Source organism: Lygodium microphyllum, chromosome 4 (genome assembly GCF_053477565.2).
Source record: "Lygodium microphyllum isolate KBCC chromosome 4, Lygodium_microphyllum_v1.1.10, whole genome shotgun sequence".
NCBI lineage: Eukaryota > Viridiplantae > Streptophyta > Polypodiopsida > Schizaeales > Lygodiaceae > Lygodium > Lygodium microphyllum.
Genome location: NC_141138.1, coordinates 120,248,319 through 120,264,721, shown reverse-complemented (window position 1 = coordinate 120,264,721; position 16,403 = coordinate 120,248,319). Strand labels below are relative to the sequence as shown.

General features: G+C 46.0%; 1 protein-coding gene across 1 annotated transcript in view; it reads right to left on the bottom strand.

Moving 5' to 3' along the window:
* Positions 1 to 407: 407 nt before the first annotated feature.
* LOC148037542 (protein CONSERVED ONLY IN THE GREEN LINEAGE 160, chloroplastic-like) overlaps positions 408 to 16,403 on the bottom strand; it is a 78,652-nt gene continuing 62,656 nt past the window's right edge. Inside the window, exons 5-9 of the mRNA XM_087676474.1 lie at positions 3,224 to 3,304; positions 3,030 to 3,064; positions 1,309 to 1,398; positions 814 to 979; positions 408 to 683 (exon numbers count right to left, since the gene is read on the bottom strand). Of these exons, the coding sequence (XP_087532600.1) occupies positions 579 to 683; positions 814 to 979; positions 1,309 to 1,398; positions 3,030 to 3,064; positions 3,224 to 3,304 (477 nt within the window). The 3' untranslated portion in view covers positions 408 to 578. The remainder of the gene's footprint in view (positions 684 to 813; positions 980 to 1,308; positions 1,399 to 3,029; positions 3,065 to 3,223; positions 3,305 to 16,403) is intronic.

The window sequence follows — 16,403 nt, the reverse complement described above, 5'->3', positions numbered from 1 at the left end:
TTTCTGTTTGACTCCGCCTATAATGTTCAGCGGCATATTGTGAGGCTTAAGGGCCTCTTGTATTGGCAGTTAGCTCTTCTCCATCGTTCTGATTTGCTCTCTACGGAGGACTTCCGTCCCAGGCATATGGCAATTTCCTCCGCGTCCTTGCCATGATATTGTAACTTGTAGTACTTAGAACCTCTTCACATGATGGCTTAGATTGTCGTCATGTATCTTGTAATCAAGTAATCTTGTATTTTTTTCGTAATTAATACAATTACCTTTTACGAAAAAAAAAAGAATGTGTGTGTGTTGGGGGGGCGGGGGGGGGGGGGGGGGCGGCGGCGGCGGTAAGGGTGCGTGTGCTTGCGGATGTGCATGTGTGCACTATTCTCAATGGAAGGACTGGCAATGATTTAACACCATTTGGAACAAGAGTGCTGGTTTCTTTTATTTTCTTTCCCCAAATTTCATTTGCAGATAGATATAGGTCAGGTAACAGACGAAAGATGAAAGAAAGGCATCATGCTTTTTGGGCTCTATTTTGCATAGATGTAGGAAAATTTCATATCCAATATACAATCATCTCGCCGAATCTATTCATCTTTTGGAAAACTCATGGCTAGATTCTTGTTCTCGCGGAAGGCTTGTACTAACAGGGCAGCTTTGTAGGCAAAGAACCCAAGCATCAAAGGGGCCAGCTGCAGTTTCAGAAACAGTGTGTCCAGAAGCTTGATAATTATAATACCTGAAAACCAACTGGAGAGAGAGAGAGAGAGAGAGAGAGAGAGAGAGAGAGAGAGAGAGAGAGAGAGAGAACAAAACTAATACCTGCAATGTAAACTGTGCATTGTCATTGTCAGTTAACCTGTGGTCAAGTGTCCATAACCCAAATAGTGCAGCTGGAACAACAAGTCTGGGTGAAGAGAAGGCCAAAGTGCTCCCTAACGCTACCTTCTCAAAAGCCTCCTTTATGTCTGTGCTTCGAATACCCTTCCTGCTCAAAATCTTAGTTATCAGATCTCTCATATTCATTCATATGCAGATATAGATGTCCATGTATACATACTCAAATTTGCATATGATGTATATGTCTATATATACATGCACAAACTTATACCTATGGGCAATTTTTTGTGATATTTTATACTACTCCCCTAAGCCCAATGTGTATGTGCATAGATTTGCATGTATACTATATGTGCACGTGTGTGTGTGTGTGTTTATGCATATGTGCATGTGTATGCATATACAGGTACAGTGCACACACATGCACACACAAAGTTGACCTATGGAGAGAGAATATAAAGGATCTGGATGACTTACTTCTTCTTACGTTGGCCTAGAAAGACCTCTGCAATGCTGTTTTCTGAGATTTCATCAGCATGACGAAATAGAAGCCTGAGGTATAGCAAACTGCTCCAAGGTCCAATGGGACAGAGATTAGCTAGTATCAAAACAGAGGATTTTATCATACTAAGAGTATCAACAAACATGGCAAGCCGACAATGTACCCACAAAATATTCTAATGTTTTTCCCACACAAAAGAGCCCCTTTTTAAGGAGAGAACTTCAAACTAAACAGTTAGGCAGGTCAAAGAAATCATATGTAACTGTATTTGTTCAAGTGAACATTGTGGAAAAGCAATGTTTTCCACCGCCCCCAGATTTACCATCGAACTGGCTGACAAAATACCTATAATCTTTCAATCAATTAGACAATTCTGATTAGAGGAGACATATCCTTGATTTTGAATTCCACACCTTTTGACTTGGCAACTACAAGGGACTGCTTTTACCATCTTTCAGATCTTTAGATTTTCAGAAATGAAGCATGTTGACCTTATGACTGAATAATTTCAGCAGGCTCAAATTATGTAAGGAGAAAAAAAATCTAGGATCATTTAATGCCTTCTCAACCTTGGGAGAGGATTGATCTGGAACTTTAATTTCAGAACTACCAAACTAAGAGAACAGAAACAATGCTATATGCACTATTGTAGGTAAGTTCAGCAAGATGGTCCACATATGGTGAAATTTCTTATGACCCAAATCTTCAAGCTATGTGGATTTTGGATACATCTCTCAACGGGGCTGCCACAATAATTCAAGGTGCCCTCCCAAGCATGAACCTATTGCTAACTATATATGAGCAAATAGATAACGACTGCTCCCTTAGAAAAGAAACTCTCATGTAACCTCCAACTTTTTGGAGGGTCAATTTTTCATTGTACCCTCGTTTTGAACAGACATGCATGCACATGCAGACACAACCACAATGATCAGAAAAAGCTACAAGTATATTTCAAAGAAAAGACTTACCATGCAAACCTGCAAATTCAACTCGACACTATTGCTTTTGCTTGATGCTACCAGGAATAGTGCTGACTAACGACTGGAGTCTTCCATTCCTGATCTTAGGGAAGCATTTAAACATTATTCTGACACCAGACTTTTCACATAAAGAGTCACTGTGACCATGGGAATTGATGACCAATGTTATAGCTTGGTACATCTAGACAGCAAGATGCAGTCTGAACTGAACATTGAACAGCGGGATATTTCTTCAGCAAAGACTCTCTCCAAGTCCTTGATAAAGATTATTCCTTCTCTTCAAGAGGATACAAGGAGAGACTGAATGTATGAGAAGGAGATGTGCCTTTCTTGGTACTTGGGATTCAGGCACCTTCCTGCACTTGGATCTGCACATGGTCTGGCATTAAATGCCACCAAATTGGATCTTTAAACAGCCCTGGTTTTATGCACTCTAATCTAAGCAGATACCTTGGCGAAGTTTATTTATATCTTTTCATTGTCATTGAAAAAGCTTGTGTTGTTTTTAAATCTCAGTTGATACAATTAATGGGGTTATTACTAGTACCTTCTTTTAAAAGGAATGAACGTGTAAATAACATGTTTCTCAGTCAATAATCCTTGAAAATAACCTTTTACATTGAGAATCAGACCACATGACATGATCTTAAATGATAATAAACGTAGTTAGGATTACAACACATTGACATGGACAGAATCGTATGCTTCATTACCTTCCTGCTGCTCCAATGCCGTAGCTCAAGGATGCCTGAAATCAACACAAAATAGCGTGATTTTTTCTTTAGTAGATTCTACTGGTACTTGACATATCGACAACATTATAGCCTCTCTGAAGTAAAGTCATCTAACAGTCAATTTGAAGGTTAAAGTTTCTGGTTCAAGATGAACAACAATCAAGACAGTGTACCTCAAATGAAAAGGACACAGCACAGTATATGGTGCAAACTGCAGCGATTCCCAAAGTCAGAAGTAAAAGTTCCCGCTTCAGCTGATATCAGCAAAGTAAATTTTAGGTCAAAATATCCACACCCCTCAACCCCTCCCTCCCTCCAATAAACAAGATGCATGTTAACCACATGGATGAACATCTCCTAGGCTCTGCTCAAGGGAGGCTGACTTGTGCATATACAGTATATGCACAAGTCAGCCTCCCTTGAGCAGAGCCTAGGAGATGTTCATCCATGCACAAGTCAGTCTCCCTTGAGTAGAGCCTAGGAGATGTTCATCCATGTGGTTATCTTCATTACTTTGTACTTGGATCCTGTATTCTTTTTTAACATTACTGATGATACACTGAAGGGTTCTTGAATAGTAATTCTTTTCATTAAAAAAAGAAATAATTTTGCACTTTACGAAACAGACACGGCAACATTTCCATATTCAGCCTTCCTCAGAATCTCTATCCTCTTCTTGTAGCCATCAGCATAATTGCAATCAGTCTAAATAAATGGACAAAGTTGACTTTGACCATCGCCTAAGGTTGTTGTGTAAAGGAGTCTGAGAGAAGCCATCACATTCTCCTTCATATGAGCAATGGTCCCAATTGAAATGAAGCTTATGGGGACTTCAGCAGCCAAAGGTTGACTTTCTTGATTGCTGATGCACTCATCCCTGGCCATTAACCACCAAATTAGTGTTGATCTTCAACAAGCTCAGGATGTGACCCGCATTTTTCAAGAATGACACTTCTTGATTGTCTAAGCCATATAAGTCTTGTAAGAAAAAATGATATGCACAGTAATCAGAAATCTAACTCCTTGGGATTTTGGCTGGTAATACTGCCAAAAACTTTGATTAAGTATGGCAATGATGCAAGCAAAGTAGTAGACAAGTAACCTCACAAAAGAGAAGGCTGTCCAGATCCTGTTTCTAGCATAAAGATATTAACTCAATCACTTTGCTAAAAACTTCTTACAAGATCCTTGCTAAGACGATTAGTCTTAGATCGGCTCCCTTGATGCCACACATCATCCACCCCACTCAAACACATTTCTTTGGAGAAAGCAGCATCTTGAACAAAATCTTCACTTTCTAGGAGTTACTTTTTCTGATTCTAAGAACCATGATCTCATTGTGCTTCTCAATTTTGAGGTGCTGTAAATAAATTCTCAAACCCAAAATACAAACACAATCGTACAACAAAGCACAGAATAATGAATGAAAAAATACAATGCTCAATGCAGTAAACACTATGCAAAGCGAATACAACTCTCGTGTCTCTAAAGAACTGAGGTAGAAAATATGAGCTAGAGAGTGTGTCATACTTTATACAGATCCCGAAACACAGTAAACAGCCTCTAGATGTGATCAACAGCTGCAAACACAGATTTGAAGAGACTGGATCAGCTTGAACATGACTAGAGCAGCTCAAAAGAGTAGGTAGCAGGCAGAAAACTGTCAAGAAGAACCAGGCGACTGCTGCAAATAGGAACACAATAGAAGAACTCCTAGATGACTGGCGACAACTGCAGGACTGAAAACACACACTATAGATGCCTGGTCAGCAGTAAACACAGCAGTCTTTAGGGCACCAGGATGATGGTGATGACTGGAAACAATTGGCAGCAATGGAAACTTCCACCCACAAGAAACTGCTGATGTAGACTGCAGGCAAAGGGCTGGATGCAGGTGCTTAGCTAATGGATATTAGGTTAGGCTTCCAGCAACACACATGCACACTCAGTGAACAAGTGAACATTGAGAGAGGAGAGTTGGAATGTCACATCCACTATGTGAGAATGATATGTAAGTACATGATAAGTGTAACAAACTCCCCTCCAATGAATGAGGTGGACGTATACGGAGAATAGGCAAATCAATCCCAAAATAGTATCAAGCCTAGAGCCTTGCAAAAGGCTTCAAACTTCTCTCTAGAGAGAGCTTTCGTAAACACATCTACCAAGTTATCTTGTGTAGGGACATAAACCAAGTCTTTCGCTGAAATCTTCTCCTCTAGAGTTAGTACATTCCGATGTAACCTTGTGCAAAGCTTCAGCTCCCGGAAAACTCCCGCCATCGCGATGCGACGCTGCCCCCCCCATCTCGATTGAACTGTCAACTGCGCCAGTCCTCCCCTCCCCCTGCCTGGGCCCTCTCGTCAGTCCTCCCTCCTGTTCAACAAGCCTCCCCCCCCCCCCCCCCCCCTCCCGGCCCTAGGGCCGCCGCCTGCCCTGCCTCCCTCCCACCCACCGTCCCTCCCTGGGCCCGCCTACGCTCCACCTTTTCCCCCTGGCATCTCACTGCTCCCCCCCCCCCCCCCCCCCCCCGGCACAACTCCTCCCCCGGTAGCACAGCAGTGTGATAGGTAGGTTCCAACAGGGACGTGCAATGGAAACCTCTGGTTAGACGCCAGTGCATTCTGCGAGTGCCTCCCAGTCAAACACCTTGCGCATCATCCTCTCTGAGGAACAGCTCTTACCCGTCCGTGCCACAGAGTTGGAGTTGAAAGAAACAGCCATCTTTGGTCAGGTCATTGGACACTCCCCATCGAGGGCCAAGGTACGAGATTGGCTCCACTCCACGTTGCGCATTGGCACAGTGCAAATCGTAGAGGCAGTCCTCATGGGCCGAGGGATCTTCATGGTTCTACTCACCTCTGCGGATGCAGCTCATGAATTAGTGGAGAGCTCACCCTATGCCTCCATGAAGGGGGTCATCTACATGGTTCCCTAGTATAGCGACTTCACTATGGAGTCATTTGCGCTCCACAACAGATCTCTCAGACACCTAGTCACCTTACTTTTCCCCGAACTAGAGGTAGAGTACTGCCAATTAGTGGAGGACTTTGAATGGCTCTTCGGCACAGTTCTCTCTGCCTCCTTCGCGGATGTAGTGACAGCTATAGGAGTCCCAAAGGTATGATTGGCCATGAAAGACACAAAGAGTATACCAAAGTTCCTGGAGATTGAGGGAGGAGGTCACTCCTTTAGGCAGCAAGTCATTGTGACTGGGCAACCAGAGCAATGCCTGCGCAAGTCATTGTGACTGGGCATCAGGCAACAGATTGTACACATTTCGAAGCCAAGGCAACCCTGCTGACAGGCCCGCGGGTGGACGCTGACGGCTTCATATGGGTCCAGAGATGACAGAGAGGGAGATGGCAGGGGGCCCGTAGCCAGCTCCTCAGACGTAGCCTCGACAGTAGGAAGCAGGAGGGTGCGCCCCCTCGGCAAAGCACTTCGCAGCCCGCCCCACCCGACCGGCAGACCGCAGTCCCCCACAACCACCACCCGTGCCACAGACTACCCCACCTGAGATCCCACAGCCCCCATACCCACCTCCCCACCTCCTAAGCTCCCTCCACTGACCCTGGCCCATAGCCCCCCCTTCTAGGGCCACCAACCCCCCCCTCCCCCAACACTCGCCACGTACCTCCGACCATCCCACCATCCCTCAATCCTCTTCCCCCCCACCACCCCCCCTGCCGAGCACCCCCCCTCCTCCTACAGGAGGTGACAAGCCACACACACCTACATCCTCCTTGCACCGGCAGTTTTCCCCCTCCCCAGCCATCAGCTTATCTGCGCCACGCCTTCCCGAGATAGGCATAGTTGTTGCCACACGAGTTCTTCCGCAGTGGCCCATGGCCCTACCTGAGGGTTGCGGAGTGCGGAGAGTTCCCAGTATCTCTAGAGGTGGGGATCTTCATGGTTCGTAAGTCAAGGAGGGGCAAGGTCCATCTACTAGCACCACTGAATGGACTAAACTACACTTTTTTCCTTCAGTCCTCTCACTCAGGGGATTGGACGACAACACAGATAGAGGAGTTGAAGAGTCACGTGGCGGACCACATCTCCCAATGGATGGGAGGACTAGCACTGTTTGCATAGCAGTGGCCTGATTGCATGATGGACATTAACTAGTGGGCTAGCGCCGAGGTCCCACACTTGAGCATTATCTTTTGAGCACCCCCACAATGGAGAGCTCCATGGGATGTGATCGAGTGGCCCCTAGCACAGGCGGCCCGTTTCTACCAATGTATAGAGTCACGACTCTCAACATGGCTGATAGACGCATTGATAGTACCACCTAGAGCATCTATAAACCCTATGGTCCGCCGACTGAGGGCCACCATGGGAACTGGAGTTTGCCGTCCAAACTTGCGCAAAGCGTACTTGCATGCCCCATAGTTTTTCCTCCTCATCAACAGCCTCCACACCGAACAAATGCCTATTCGTTCAGTTGCAAGTTTCCCCATGAGCTTACACCTTACATCCTGGAATGTGAATAGTCTCCACTAGAGTAGGGCACGTGGTTCCAAGAAGTTGATTGTTTGGCAAGAGCTGCAACCTGCCCTTGCCGGACGGATCGACATCTTACTTCTACAGGAGCACAAGCTCACTCCCACCTAGGCCCAGCAGGTAGGGAAGGTACTCCCGAGCAGCTCACACCCCTACTAGGAGCACGCCATAAGTGCCCACGACAGGAGTGGAGGCGTATGCACCTCTATTGGCCAGAGTCTCACCGCTTGTGTACAAGAACATGGGACGATAGGAGGGTTCTATGGATCAAATTGGATATTGGGGACTCGTGCCTTGGATTCCTCAATGTCTATGCCCCTACGGAGGTTAGGGCACGCAACAGGTTTTGGGTGGAGATCGCAAATGGACTCCCAGAGGTGGACTCCCAGATCGTTGGAGGAGACTTCAACAACTTGGAGGCTTTGGAGGACTAGCAGGGTAGAGGCAGAAACTACCAAGGCATGGTTGGGGAGGAGTAGAAGGCATGGGAGGTCTTTCTACTGGCAGTAGGAGCATGCGATGCCTGGAGAGACCCTACCTTCCACAGGAGGGAGAGGTCACTGGACTTCTCCTGGGGATACAAGTGGCTAGGTGGAGTCCTATTGGAGCGGTCAGACAAGTTTTATGTGGGAAAATGGGGAGGCTCTCATGGAGGCCAGATTGGGCAGTTGGCAAGCACCACCTTGTCCAATCATTGCCCGGTTCTCCTGACACTAGATCCCCAGCATCTGCCCTAGACACACGATCCAGTTGGATCCCTAACTCGATCTATGGGGGAGGAGAGACCAAATCGCAGAGGAGGTTGCAGAGATCCTAGCTGAGTGAAGCAGAATCTGCCGAGAGGTAGCCATGCAGGTTAGGCAACACAGTTGGGAGGAGGAGAGAGCACTCCGGTGAGACCTTGCAGCCACACGGAGATTATTACAGGAGGCACTAGGGGATCCCACCCTCCACGCACAGGCGGTGCATGCACGAGCAGCCATTGCTGGCCTAGAGGACAAGCGCTCGGAGTTCTCTTTCCGCACCTCAGCAGCATTCTAGGCGCGGAAGGGAGACACAAAGTGCAGGGAGTTTTTCTAGGTGCACCAGCCTTGCACCTCAAGAGAGCAGATACACAGCCTTCAAGACCAGTATGGGAGCACTCGTTCTAACCCAGACGAGGTGATGGAGATCGCCACCGACTACTACAGTCGCCTCTTCCAACAAGAGACAGCCTTAGCTAGAGGGCAGCGATATAGACAGCAAGTTTGGGATCACATCCCGTTCCTGGTCTCAGAGGAGATGGGACGCTCCCTCCTAGCCCCCTTCACAAAGAAGGAACTAGAAGGGGCTTTCCATAGACAAGACAGGCAGAAATACCCAGGAGAGAATAGTCTCTCTAAGGCTTTCTTTACTGATGGCCTTCCAAGAGATTTTCACTTCAAGACAGATGCCAGGGAGTCTTTCGGCAGGCCTTATCAGTCTTCTCCCCAAAGGGAGAGACCGATTGGAGCTTTCCCAGTGCAGACCAATCACCTTATTGTCATTGGCCTATAAGGCACTTATCAATCTTCTCCCCAAAGGGGGAGACTGTCACAAGACTGTGACAACTATTATCTTTTTGTTGATTTCTTTATTATATATTTTATTTGGTTTTTCTTTTTGGAAGGATCCCTCTTGAAATCTAAACGCCTGAGTTGCATGGCCAGTATGTGCAACGGACAGGAATGTCTAGTGAGTCAAGACTGGACAGTTAAGGTCCAGTACAAGTCTGGAAGAGACTAATGGCACTGTAGATTGGCAAGCCTGGAAGAGACTTGTGAAAGTGTATATGGACAAGTGTGTTGAAGAACTAGCCTAGAAGAGACTAGTTCAAAGTGAAGATGGACAAATCTTCAAGAGATTAGTCCATGTGGGGTCATCAGTGGAAATTCACTTTCAGTTGAGCTACATTACAAATTTGGATGTAGCTATAGTCTGCAAAGATGGTCAAAAGACTAGTGGGATGCAATGGAAGCAACTCCTAAAATTTAGGGAGTTACTATTTTTGGACCTCAGAATCTGTTCGCGTCATTATCTTCGTTTTTGTAGGAGGATTAATCCTCTGGTCTGTGCCGAGGTCAAATTTTGAACCGAGGATGGAGAATTTTAGACCGAAAGGTTTAAACAAGAAAATTGTTACATGTATGCCATGTGTCACAATTTGGGCATAAATTCCCAAAAGAGAGAGAGAGGGCAGCACAAAAACGAGTTTCAATGCATGGGGGACTCATGTTTTTTGAAAGGGAGATGGATTGCTGCAGATGGAGAGCTCTTGAGAGCTGGTCTACCTTGTCTATGATGTACAGAGGCTTGAGCTTGCTTCCTACTCTCTCTCTCTCTCCTTGACAGTACGGTTATGCTACAAAATCAAGGGCTTTTCTTTTGATTCAGGTACAGCTGTGTGGAATATGTTGTTTTTGCATGAGGCAAGAGCCTCTTTTCTTCAGGAACAGGAGCAGTTGTTTGCAGTTCCCAGCAGGAACAGGTGAGGGTATTAACCTCACCAAGCAAGTGTCTGAAACAGCACTAAACCAGTACTGATTCTGGATTGTTCAAAGGTTATTTCAGAGCTCAATTGATGTCAGAATCAAGGGGCACTTGGCCCAGATGATGCAGGACAATCCAGGGAACAATATAAGCTGAAAACAGGTTTCAGAACAGGTCTGAACCAGTAATTACAGTGGGCTGAACAGTACAGGGAACAGCATGAGTTGTAAACAGGTGTCAGAACAGGTCTGAACCAGTAAATACAGCAGGCTGAAATGGTCAATTCTGCACTCCAACCAGAAGTTTCAGACTTGGGCAGAGTTTTCTCTCCTGGTCGGCTTGGTCAGTAATTGTATTGTTATGCTGCCAAATTTCACCCAGAATAGGTGAAAGACAGCCCATTGTACTTTCTCTTTTTTTAAAAAAAATAAAGAAATACCGCAAGGGGCGCCTAACTCAAGGGCCAATAGGGTGTCTGTGTGGCAACAGGAGCATTCTAGCTTCTTGTATTTCTTCTTGATTCTGTGTCTTTAAGTTCAGGTAAAGTGGACGACTGTTAATTGGGTGAAAGCATTTAAGTATTTTGGTTGTACACTACCGCCCTTTCCAGAGAACAGGCCGGTTACAGAGACTGGTTGGAGCTTTCCTAGTGGAGACCGATCACCTTATTGTCAGTGGCCTATAAGGCACTAGCAAAGATGATTGGTAGGCGACTACGCCCCGTGCTTCCAGACATCATCCATGACACACAGACAAGCTCTGTCCAGGATAGGAGCATCCTGGACAATGTATTCACCTTCTTTGAGGTGACAAAGCAAGCTCAGCACACTGGGCAGAGACTGGCTGTACTACTCTTGGATTTTGAGAAAGCTTATGACAGGATGGACTGGGATTTCCTAGAGGGCACCATGGTTTGGTTGGGTTTTCCCCAAGCTTGGATTCGCGGGGTCTCCACACTTTACAGATCGGCCACCAGCAAGGTTCTCATAGGTGGTGGGCGTGGGGAGGAGTTTCGGCTGGAGAGATCGGTTCGGCAAGGCTGCCCCCTGGCCTCGTACCTATTCCTACTCTTTGCAAAGGCAATGTCCCACTTCCTCACATCACGTGTGAGCGGATTACGCGGCCTCCAACTTCCAATGAGAGAGGAGACTGAGTTGTTAGACTCGGAGTATGTAGATGATACAACACTCTACATAGAGGATGATGAGCTGATGCTGGAGAGAGAGAGGCTAGCTCTTGAGGTGTTCTGTTTTGCAACGGGAGTGAAAATCAACTGGTGAAAGTCGGTTGGTTTCCTCACAGACCCGAACTCTAGCACAAAGTGGGGCGTCCACCTGGGATTTAGATGGTTGAGCAAAGCTGTCCAGTACCTAGGGTTCTAGGTGGGACTCCACATCACTTCCGCCCGGCAGTTTCTTCCAGTCCTAGATTCTATTTGGAGAAAGCTGACCTATTGGAGCGCGGCTCGCCTCTCACTAGCCGGCCGAGCCCTGGTGGTTAACTAGGTCCTCCTAGCGATAGCCCAGTACATGGCCTTGTGTTGGTACTTCTCCTCATCTTACATAGTGCAGCTTCGCCGCCTAGTGCGGAACTTCCTTTGGTCCGGGTCAAACGGCTCCAGGGATTCCAAGGCCAAGGTAGCGTAGGCGACCATCATACGGCATTGGTCAGAGAAAGAGCTTGGGATCATAGACCCAGAGTATCAGAATATGGCCCTCTTGGGCAAGCTATTTGTCTGCAGCCTCCACAACCTCACACTAGGAGGGCAGACCTGGAAAGTCCTATTACGAGAGGGTCTTCAAGATTGTAGACCGAGGCTTGGCAGGGACTAGAGGCCGTCCCTGAGATGGATCTTCACGTTAGTCCAGATCACCCCCCCTAAATCATCTTTCCTATGCAGCTTGCTCCGCATGTGGCAAGGCCTCTGTAAGGCCCTAATCCAAAGTCCCCTATGCTGCCAAGAGAAGATAGACCATCAGCTGGTGATCTGGAACCCCCAGGTCAGGGATCGAGAAGGGGCACAGATTGGCAAGCGCCTCCACGTCTAGTGGGCTGGTTGGGAGACTGGCCCGGCTCGTACCATCAGGACATGGCAGGAGGTGTATAGGATGGTGGACGAGGAGCTGTTGCAGCAAGTATTAGGCTGCCAGAGAGGAGTGGAGTTGAGGAGAAGGGAGATAGACGCAGCAATACCTCAAGAGTGGCTTGCTCCCCCCGATACGAGAGCTGGTAGAGCCCGAGGAGGTATGGGCCGCAAAGTTTTCACTAGCAGGCATCGCCCTACAGGTGGCAAGTAGAGTGGGCGGCGCTCCACCTAGGACGTTTTTCACCGTACAGGAGGGAGGGCGTCTGGCTCTTGACAGAGGACAGCAGGATGAGGGGATAGCTGTCCTTTCATGGAAGAGGATCCAAGTGATGGGCCTTCAAGGGAAGACATGGCGACTGGACCCTTTTGTCTTTTGGCAGGAGCTCGGAGAGTAATGCCACTAGATTTAGGAGGGCAGGCCACTTGATGAGTTGGAGTGGGATCTGGGAGAGTGGCTATGGCCGGCCACTGCGGTCGCCAAGAAGCCACCGAGGTTCCTGGAATACACTGTCAGGATTGACAGACACGTACCGATGCAAGAGAATATGGATTGGGCGCCGTCACGTAGCAGACACTGGGCGGAGCACGGCATCACGAAGCCTTTCCAACGGACCTTCTGCCATTGCCTATGGGATAGATGGAGACCAAGGAGAGTATTATATTTTTTATGGCTGGTGGCACATGGAGGCTTGGCGGTGGAACGCTGACTTGCCCAAATACAGGAGGGAGGTTGTAAGCCTTGCATACAGCAACCTCTGGAAACCCCAAAGCACTGCCTCTAGTCATGTGAGGCGACGCAACTCGTGTGGAGAGGAGCATGCGACATCCTTCGCCGTATAGCACCCAACCTTTGATGTATCTCATGGGAAGCTTTCTATTGGCAAGTGGTCAACCAGGGTCATCACCTTCTGTATGAGGCCAAAATGCAGGACACGATATTCATTATCGAGGCAAGGTTGTGCGTAGTGGTCGGTTTAGAGGCTCTACCCATCCGCCAGGTGCTAGAGCCAACAACAGACTGCTCTAAGGTATGGGAGATCATAGGGAGCCTTACTAGTTGGCATATCCGGAAGGCACGATGCCAAGAGGCTTTTGGCAGAGAGAAACTTTCAGTACAGGTGACCTTAGCAGAGCTCTAGACCTCCATCATCCACTCCCTCCACGGCCGATGGGATCAGGTGCATGGTGAGTCCAGGGCTCGTCAGGAACTCCGATGTCATTTCATGCGCACTTGGGGCGACTAGGATCTATTTTTCGTGATGCAGGCAGACAACCCCAGATGGCGATACACCCCCCCTCCATGGCTTCTTGTTCCCATCCCCCCTAGACCGCCTTGAGAGGCTTGTATACATGATGTATTTGTGACTTTCATCAGCTCCAGCTAGTTTGTTAAGCATGAGCACTCCATTGTAATCTGTTTTTTTGAGTAATATAATCAGCCGCATTTTACTTGCAAAAAAAATAAACCAAGTTAACCTCCCCTGCATGGAGCCTCTCTTTGACATAATGATAATGCACCTCAATGTGCGTAGTACGAACATGAAATTTTGGATTCCTTGCAACTGCCATGGCACTCTAACTATCATTATAGCTAGAAGTGGGTGATTGTTGTTGCACACTAAGATCAACCAAAAGGTGTCTAAGCCAGACACATTCCAACGTAGCTGTAAATGTTGCATGGTATTCATTCATAGCTAGATATGGCCAATATAGATTGCTTCTTGCTCAACCAAGAAATGCATGAATCACCAAGCATGAAACAGCTACCACTAGTGGACACCCTCATGTCAAAATAACCAGCCCAAACTCTATCTGTGAATGTGTGCAAGCAAAGAGATGTGCCTTTACGGTAAAAAAGGCCCAATGTGTTCGAGTTCCTTTAAGATAGCAAAGCACACATTTAACTACTTGCCAATGTGTAGCACCAGGGCTATGCATAAAGCATGCCAACTAAGGGATCCCAAATTGAATATATGGCTGTGTATTACACAAATACAATAAGCAGCCAACAGTTTGCTAATAAAGAGAAGCATCAAATGAATCTCCTACATCATCAAGTGTAAATCTATAGCCTGTCTCAAATAGAGTAGAGATAGGTTTGCAATCTTGCATCTGAAAATGCCCAAGGAGACACCCAATGTACTTAGACTGTTGCAAAATAATGCGCCCCTCAACTGTAGTAAACTATATGCCAAGATAGTAGTGTAAGTGGCCAAGATCTATCACACCAAAAGCATGCTGCAATTAAAGTTTTAAGGCTGAAATATGTGCTTCATAAGGCCCAATCAATAGCATGTCATCCACATAAAGAATGAGAATCAAAAGGTTATCCCTATGTTTGCGGATATAAAGTGTGCTTTCAGTGTGTGAATTATTAAAGCCAAGAGCAATCAAGTATGCATATATCTTTTCATACCATGCCCTAGATGTCTGTTTCAAACCATAAAGGGCCTCAAGCAAACGCCACACCTTGCTTTCTGGCCCAATTTGAACAAAGCCAAAAGGTTGTGTGACATAAACCTCCTCACGAAGATCACCATTCAGAAAAGCAATCTTCACATCCAACTAATGCACATGCCAATCATAATGAGCAGCCCAAGCAATGACACTGTGAATGATGGTTATACATGAAGTGGGCGCAAATGTCTCATCATAGTCAATCCCATGCTGTTGGGCATACTCTTTGTCAACAAGACGTGCCTTGTAGGAATCAATGCTACCATCAAATCTACATTTTAATTAGTAACCCACTTTGGCCCTATAGCACGCTTGCCAACAAGCAAGCCACATAACTCCCATGTGCCATTTTTATGAATAGAGTCCATTTTTTATTGCATAGCTGCCATCCAATGTTCATTTTGTAAAGCATTATGTAAAGAAATAAGTTACTCATTGCATGTAGTAGCCATGAGTGCATGTGCAACCAAGTTACCCTGGGCATGGCGAGTGGCTACTCTAGTTCTATTGGAAAGTGGAACAGATTGTCTATCGTCCTATAATGTATCTAACATCTATCTAGGGATTGTTTTATCTTCCCAAATAGCAGCTCTCTCATCAACCACTTCATAATCAGCAATGCCTTGGTAAATGGGCTGAAAATCAAACTGTTTTTCAGCATGTTTTTGCTACAGATTTCACTCTTGAAAACCCTTAAGAGGTTGCTGAAATTAACCAAAATCAGATGCACTTTGTTGAAATAATGGCAATAAATTGTCAAACATGTCCATAGGATCCACATTGGGCTGAATTTTGCTGCCCATGAAGAGCTGACCAGCATGTTCGACAAATACCACATCTCTACTAACCAAAATCTTATTGGAGGGTTGATATAAGCGGTACACCCTTTACTTTTTGCACGATAACCAATAAATATGTATTTGATAGCATTATCTTGCAATTTATGTCTTTGTGGTTGTAGCATCAAATTATATGCCAAACAACCAAAGACACAAATATGAGACACCATTGGTTTCCATCCATTCCAAGCCTCAAAAGGCGTACATTCAGCCAATACTTTGGTGGGGCTACGATTCAATATATACACTACACAGATAATAGCATCAAGCCAGAACTTTGGGAACATCTTATTGTGTGACAGCATACAATGTGCTATTTCCATCAAAGTGCAACTTTTCTTTCAACCACACTATTTTGTTGAGGTGTGTAAGAGTACATTAATGTATAATGGCCCTTTCAACCAAAAAAAAGTTGAACTCCCATGACATATATTCCCTTCCTCCATCAATCCATAGTGTAATTAGTTTGCATTCACTATCATTTTCCAAGAAGGTTTTAAAGCATATAAACACTTCTAACTTGTGCCTTAAAGCATATGCCCAACAATGACAACTTATGTCATCAATGAAGATAACAAAGTACAAGTATCCTTCAATGGATTTGAAACGCATGGGCCCATTAACATCACTATGCACACAAGCTGTAGTATTTTATCAGCATGCATAGATCCACCTTTGGGAAACGAAGCACAATGCATTTTGCCAAGTACACAACTTTCACATACATTGTGAGTAGGTGCTTTTAACGGAGGGAGATCAAGCACCATATTTTTGCTTTATGGCAAAGCAATGAATGGGGGCAGCCTGTCTATTTATAGATGTGGAAGGGCGCCCCAGAAATTAGGATTTCCACTAAACTTTCTCGAACCGCTCCCCGTTTTAGGGTTTCCATTGAACTCTCTCGAACCGCTCCCCATTTTAGGATTTTACACTAAAATAGCATTTTTAGTGTGTTTT